The sequence below is a fragment of the Alligator sinensis genome, unplaced genomic scaffold (assembly GCF_000455745.1).
Source record: "Alligator sinensis unplaced genomic scaffold, ASM45574v1 scaffold359_1, whole genome shotgun sequence".
Taxonomy (NCBI): domain Eukaryota; kingdom Metazoa; phylum Chordata; order Crocodylia; family Alligatoridae; genus Alligator; species Alligator sinensis.
The window spans coordinates 155776-163492 of record NW_005842577.1 but is presented as its reverse complement, the minus strand read 5'-3'; the positions used below and the strand labels follow the sequence as shown (position 1 = coordinate 163492).

Genomic DNA, 7717 nt, shown 5'->3' with positions numbered 1-7717 from the left:
TCCAACTGCGGTCTGACCAGCGCCTGATAGAGGGGAAGTATCACCTCCTTGGACCTATTCGTCATGCATCTGCTGATGCACGATAAAGTGCCATTAGCTTTTCTGATGGCTTCGTCACACTGCCGACTGATGTTCATCTTGGAGTCCACTAGGACTCCAAGATCTCTTTCCACTTCCGTGCCACCCAGCAGGTCATTCCCTAGGCTGTAGGTGTGCTGGACATTTTTCCTCCCTAGGTGCAGCACTTTGCATTTCTCCTTGTTGAATTGCATTCTGTTGTTTTCTTCCCACTTGTCCAATCTGTCCAGGTCTGCTTGCAGTTGTTCTCTGCCCTCCAGCGTGTCCACTTCTCCCCACAGTTTTGTGTCATCCGCAAACTTGGACAGAGTACACTTCACTCCCTCGTCCAAGTCGCTGATGAAGACATTGAAGAGTATCAGTCCCAGGACCGAGCCCTGCAGGACCCCACTGCCCACACCCTTCCAGGTCAAAACCGACCCATCCACCATGACTCTCTGGGTGCGACCCTCTAGCCAATTCGCCACCCACCAGACTGTGTAGTCATCCAAGTCACAGCCTCTTAACTTGTTCACCAGTATGGAGTGGGTTACCGTGTCGAAGGCCTTCCTGAAGTCTAAGTATACGACATCAACCCCTACTCCTGTGTCCAGGCGTTTCGTGACCTGGTCATGAAAAGAGACTAGATTAGTCAGGCATGATCTACCTGCTACGAACCCGTGCTGGTTTCCCCTCAGCATAATTAAGCCTGCCGGGCTCTCGCAAATGTGAGCCTTGATAATTTTTTCAAAGACTTTGCCAAGGATGGAGGTGAGACTGACAGGCCTATAGTTGCCCGGGTCCTCCTTCCTCCCCTTCTTGAAAATGGTCCTCCCCTTCTTGAAAACATCAGCAAATCCAAGCCCCTTGGATATCCATAGTATTGAACCTGAAGCACATAGACTGCAACTGAGGCTGTAAAAACCCACCCATGAGCCTGGGTCCTTAGCAGCTAGCCTGTGCTCTGACATTGTTACCACAGCTTCCTGAGTGAGGTAAGGCGTATTGTGAGGGTGTTGACATGCACCACCGTCACAGTTTGGATTGCAGAGTAAGCGCAGGCTGAGCCTGAAAAGGCTTTCTTTTCCTAAAAAACAGATGCAAGTGGGGGAAAACCAGAGATTAGAAAAGGAGGAGTTGAATATACATGTGAGACTAAAAATTAGCATTACCAGGTGCACCTACACATGTAGTTAACTGCACAGTAGACTAATTTGTTGCAGTGTAAAGTGTTACAGTCTACATATGCAATACTATTAGACTGCAGCAAACTAATCTTTGCATCTATAAGATAGTACTGTCGAGAAAAAAATACTATGACATCAAAAAGAACTGTGTGTAAGCCCAAGTGGGTTCTGGGTGTACATTGTGGACCTGGGTGTACACTGTGCCTGTTCAGCCCAGTCAGCAGGCAGCAGGCAGCCAGACCCCTGCCTACTGCCTAGCCACATGGCTCTGCATGCTGGGGTATTCCTGTACCCCAGCTAGCCCCTCTGCTGCCCAACCAGGACTCCTGGAGCCTCTGGCTGACCCCCTTGACCACCTGCCAGGCTGGGCTGCTTTACTCCAGCTCAAACTGCTGTAGCATCTTCATGTACGCCCTGGACTGCAGCAGATTGAGCATCTACATGTGCCACTAAGGCACTGTGATAGACTCAAGTGCAAACTGTGCCAGAGTTTATCACATTGCCTTAATGGCATATCTAGATGAGCCCACAGTTGCTTTCTCAAAAATGCTTGTTCTGCTCTTTTGGTTACATAGATAGGAAAGAGGGTAATGTGACTAGTGTGAGAAGCAAGGCACTTTTTTTTTTTGGTGATATCTTTTATTGGACCCACTGTATAGTTTTGAGAAAAAAGGTTTTGTGCACAAAGTGCCTTTCCACAGGTCTAGGAAAGAAGCAAAGTTAGCTTGCCTAACTTGTTTCCCCAACTATACAAGTAGTCTCATAAAAAGTATTACCACAGACTTTGGTTCTCTCATATCTCCTGGATCATCAGAGCTACAACACTCTGAATTACTACAACATGTGTACTGGCATTTGTTTTTGATGCTCTCTTTGTCGGATGTAATTGATCTGTCATCAGTTCTGAAATCTCAGGGACTGCAATGCCACCAAAAGATCGCAGCCAAGAGATCCCAACACCAATCCTGTCTTAAAGAATGACCACAGTCTCAGTTTGGTGGCAAAAGCTCAGCAAGTTTTATTGTCTACAAGGCAGGGACCCAACACACTTGTGACCTGACACACAACATGTTAACACATGTTTGCCCATCACACAACTCCATGTGCCATTGGCACAACTCCATGTAGACTCCCCAAGGGCAAAACAAAGTTTCTATAATTTCTAATACTCCTTTTATACAGTGATCAAACCAAATTATGTACTACACTCCACCAATATCTTCAATATCTTGAGCTTTCCTGTACCATAGGCTTGTTCCACCTCCTGAACTGGGTGTTCCCATTCCAGCTTCATCATCCTGGTTCTGGTCTATTCTACACCATGTCCAGCAATCGCCCACTCGCATCTCCTGACAGGAGTGAACATCTGGGCCACATTCCAAGTTTTGCTTATGCAAGGAGTTCATGCGTCACTCAGGTTTGCTGATCAGATCTACTCTGGCCAACAGTTTAGCAAAGCCTTTGTGCATGCAGCATACATATTAATCAGCGTTCCAGTGAGGCCAACAGTATCCTTCATGTAATTATACAACTTTCACATCTTGAAAGCAGCATCAGCCTTCTTAGTGTGTTCCTTAATCAGTCGTGTTTATACTCCCTGACATTTTATCATGCGAGCTACTTGATTTTGAAAGTTCTATCCATTTGTTTCCTATTAGTGTTATTCCTCAGTATCTTTCCCTGTCCAAAAAAAAAAGCACCATCATCAATGTTGCCTTACTGTTTTGCTTGCTTTACAGGGACAAACCCCAACACCTCTTCGGAAAAGGACACCAGCACAAAAACTAAATAGGAGTCAAAACAATGGAAACGTGTGTAGAGCATTAGTCCAAGATGTGAAAAAGAATGAGGAGGCCAATTTCCATGACAATTCACTGGAGGGTATTAAAGAAATAGATAATTAAATTTTAAGAAATTAAGACAGGGGTGAAGTTTAACTACTGAAAATGAGCAAAAGGTGGCTGAGAGTGCTCCTGAAATCCTGAGACTTTCAGTTCAGTACAAATGCTGAAATGTCCAGTAATCTTTGGCTATTTTTCTTGCCCATAATCTTTTTATTCCATCCACCTGTTGACAAACTCAATCCTTTGGCGACCCAGGGAATAGGGGACAATCTTGATGTTCAGTAATCAATCTGAAAGGGCTCTGTCTTATTCAGAGCAACCAAATTTAAAAATAACAGAGAGCAATCACAATGGTATAACGCAGATTTTCAAAGTCTTATTACCAACCTACTTTTTAAACTCATAAGTAATTGTCACTTGGTTTGAGGTGCCTCTCTCTGTCACTTATATGAGTGTTTGTGAACATAACATGAATAGTACCATAGGGCACCTGTACATGCTATAGGTTTAGTCCTAATTAAATTAAATGGGTTTATAACATTTGAACTTGTTTATTTTGGAGCACTGCATCAATGTTTGCACATACAGGGCTTTCAAATGAATTAAGCCTGGTGTACAATTCCCTGTAAATTCCATTAGGGAGAGCCATATAATAGTCCATCCTGCTGATCTCTTTGCTACTCAGTTACAGCAGGGGGTGCCAGCAAACCAGTAATCCCCTCACTCCCAGAACACTCATACCCACCCTGCCCCAGCAAGCTGTAGCTGTCCCACACCAAGCTACAGTTGCCTGCATGGTCATCACCCCCCCACCCCCCAACATAGCCTGGCATGGATGCCCCACCCTGTGCCTTGCTGCCTGCAACTACCCAAAGACTGTGCTTACTGACAGTGGCGCCATCACCCCATAATTCACCCCTGGTTCCATCAAAGAATGAATAACTGCTCGGTCACCTAAGGAGTGCACCTTGGAGTGCTTTCATTTGCCCTTCAATGCAAATGGTCCCCTCCCACTCACAGGACTCCCCAGGTCCAAACAGGCTAGGTCCAAAATGAGAGGCATCATATTAGATTAATTTATTTTCCAGTGTGTGCAGGGATTCCTGCCCCATCCCCAGATGACCTGCAGTTTTTATTAAAATTACTGGTTCTACCAGTATCCACCCCACCCCCGTTTAGGTTAATTTGCTGCTAACTGACCATATTCTTCCTTCAGCAGGCTCCTTTGGCCTGCTGCCTCGCCCCCTGGGCAGCACTGGGGGAGGGGGCAAAGCCAGGTTTTGATGAAGGCAAATTACAGGTGGGAGATGGGACAGTTTGTATCAACTTACTTGTGAAACTTAAAGGCTGTGTAGGCATTTATACTGCTTGGAGAATGAGAGGGAACACTCCTAGAACAACGTGTGGCCCATCACACATGGGCTCTCAGGCTCCTCTGTCTCATATGTGAAGCAAGTCTGCTGGTTCTTGGCCCTAGCAGGCATGTGGCCCCAGCAAGCCAGGCTATGGGGTCTCCAGGTTATGGCTGTCTGCTCTCCTGCTCTCCTTGCCCCCTCAGTTGGTTTCCTTCCTTGCCAGGTTCTGCTTCCAATTCAGCCCCATACTCCTTTACCAATCTACTGCCCACTCCAAGCCCACAGTGCACCTTGGCCCTCTGTATTGAATTATATGGCTTCATTATCTCAGTGCCAGAAGGACAGGGGATATGTCAGTGAGAGCTCAAAAAAGACAAGTTCCCTGCTCTCAGTTTTAGAGTCAAAATGGGGAAAGTCCAGCCTCATGCCTGTAGGTCACAGGGGGTGAGGGGACTGTTTTTTTAACATTGAAACACAGTTTGTTTTTCCCTACCTTTCTTCCCAGAAACAGCCGAGCTCTTTTGGCTGAATTCTTCCAAAACCACAGATCAGAGGAAGATATGCAACACATTAGACATTACTCTGATTTGTTAAAGTTTAGTGATTATTAGCAACTATATTCCTTACAACGGGAAATGTCTGGCAGCCTTTAGTAATAGGTGGCATGCTACCAGGTCTGCCTTTCATTCAAACTGTACCCTTTCTACCTATACACCTTAGGATTACCATACGTCTGGGTTTTCCCAGACATGTCCTCTTTTTTGGCCCCCTGTGCTGTGTCTGGGCAGGTTTTTAAAATAAGAGCAAAGTGTCCAGGTTTTTTGCTGTTCCTTTGTGTTCCAGGGCTGGCTGCTTGGGCCTGGGAGTAGTGGACAAGGTGACTGGCTGTCGGGGGTCACATGCTCCCCACCTGGGGCCCAGCGAGCCAGAGAGGGAGAGAGAAAGCGCATGTGCAATGCGGGAGCTGCTTGGGCAGCAGAGCTGTGTGGGGGCAGGGGCTGCAGGTTGGGAGTGAGGGGCATTGGCAGGGTGGGAGGGGCAGGGGGGCAGAGGCTGCAGGTCCAGAATGCATGACACCAACAGCGCTCAGGGGGAAGGGGCTGCAAATCTGGAGTGTAGGGCACTGGCAGGGCTTGGGGGCAAGGCAGGGGGCTGCAAGTCAGGAGTGAGGGGTACTAACAAGCTGTGGGGGCAGGGGCTGCAGGTTGGGAGTGAGGGGCATTGGCAGGGTGGGAGGGGCAGGGGGGCAGAGGCTGCAGGTCCAGAATGCATGACACCAACAGCGCTCAGGGGGAAGGGGCTGCAAATCTGGAGTGTAGGGCACTGGCAGGGCTTGGGGGCAAGGCAGGGGGCTGCAAGTCAGGAGTGAGGGGTACTAACAAGCCTGGGAGGGCAGGGGCTTAGGAGTGAGGGGCAAGGCATGGGCATATCACTGCCCACCCCCCTTCTTTTTTGATGCTGGAAATATGGTAACCCGAATGGATCATTGCTAATATTACCATTAGGTCTACTGCAAGTTGTAAACCTAATTCTTATAACGGAAAAATATTGCTACTAATAAATAACTGATGATAACATAAACTTTGTTTTTTACATTGCTGGTAATGACTTGCCACAGTATCAACATCATTGGTCATAATATAAACAGTACAGCTACTGAAATATACAAGACATTCACTCATTTTTGAAGAGTGATGTTGCTAAAAGTAATATTGGAGCATATTTAGTGGAACTGGATGCAACTCACAGTCTGTAGGGGCTGATCCCAAAAGGTGTGGAGCAGTGTCAAGTTATGTGGAAATCAGTAAAAGTTGAAGGGTCTCAGCATCTTCACAGATCAGACCTCTTATAAATACCTGTTACAGAATCAGTTCTGTGGCTCTAGCAGTGCACAGGCACAGGCGTCATTCTTCTTTGTTCAAAAAAGTATATATCAAATTAAACAGCGATGAAGGTAACAATGTATGTCTACACTGCTAACCGCAGTGCAGTAGAGAAATGCACAGGCTAGCTATAAATGAGGTAAGCAGGGCAGTGTGTCACCTTACAGACTAAGTCTGAGAAGTGTGGGCTTTCATAGGCTGCAGCCCACTTCATCAAATGCTATTCATGTATATGATGAAGTAGGATGTAACATACAAAAGCACATACCTCTCTGAATGAGTTAGTCTATAAGATGTCACACTGCCCTGCCTTCTGCCTAAGCTTCAGACTAATATGACTAAACACCTCTCTCCCTAAATGAAATAGTTCAGGTCCTGGAATGTATTTTCTTTTTCAGCAAGGTAAATGAGCCCTCCCTGAGTTCCATGCTGCTGCAGCTCGAGTGCTTCCAGTACCCAGGTTAGCTCATACTAATTTGACTATTTTTGCACTACAATACAATCTTCAATATAGAAATATCAAAGGGAAGGAAAAATCATAGGAAAGGTCCTTGGTATATTACATCTTTGAAGTCATTTCTGATTAGCATGTGCAAGAGCCTGTAATAGGGTTACCATATTTCCAGTATCAAAAAAGAGGGGGTGGGGAGGAGGAGGAGGGGAACTGCTGCTGCTCCTTACTCCCAACCCACAGATCCCAGCTTTCCCCCTCACTCCCAAACCGCAGTACCCTGCCCCCCTGGACCATGATGGTGCCCCTCACTCCTGACCCAAAGCCCCCCACCCCTCAGCCCTGCTGCCCACACAGCCCGCACGCTTGCACACACAGGGAACAGCTCTAGATTATAACTTTTATCATAACAGACTCAGTGCATGAGTGCTCAGCAACTTAGGAGCAAGCACAAGGACTTTTGTGGCAAAGACATAGGCAGGCAAGGTTCTTTGGGTAGATGAACACTCATGTAGGTTCCTGGCTGTATTACAGGACCTTCACCTTATCCAGGAAGTGCACAGCCCCCCTAGGGGTAACACCTTGCTGGACCTGTTCCTGGCCACAGGGGATGACCTGGTGAGGGGACTGCAGGTCCTTGACCACCTGGGCAATAGCGATCATCACCTGCTGGATTTCACTATCCAACACAGGGTGTCAAGGGCTTACACCAAGGCTAAAGCCCTTGACTTCAGAAGGGCCAACTTCAATGAGTTTAGGAGACTAGTGGGGGAGGCACTGAGGGCTCAGAAGGCAGAGGAGATGGGAGTCCATGAGGGATGCTCGTACCTTAAGGGGGCGATCCTCCAGGCCCAAAGGATAACAGTCCCCGAGAGAAGCAAGCGGGGTAAGAGTGCTCAGAAACCCCCTTGGCTCAGCAAGGGCATTCAGCAATGCCTGA

At 47.2% G+C, this 7717-nt stretch overlaps 1 protein-coding gene across 1 annotated transcript in view; it reads left to right on the top strand.

Moving 5' to 3' along the window:
• The window catches only part of LOC102382176 (OX-2 membrane glycoprotein-like), a 22755-nt gene extending 17388 nt beyond the window's left edge, over positions 1-5367 (top strand). The window contains exon 6 of the mRNA XM_025214270.1: positions 2984-5367. Within this exon, the coding sequence (XP_025070055.1) occupies positions 2984-3148 (165 nt within the window). The 3' untranslated portion in view covers positions 3149-5367. The remainder of the gene's footprint in view (positions 1-2983) is intronic.
• The last annotated feature ends 2350 nt before the right edge of the window (positions 5368-7717 follow it).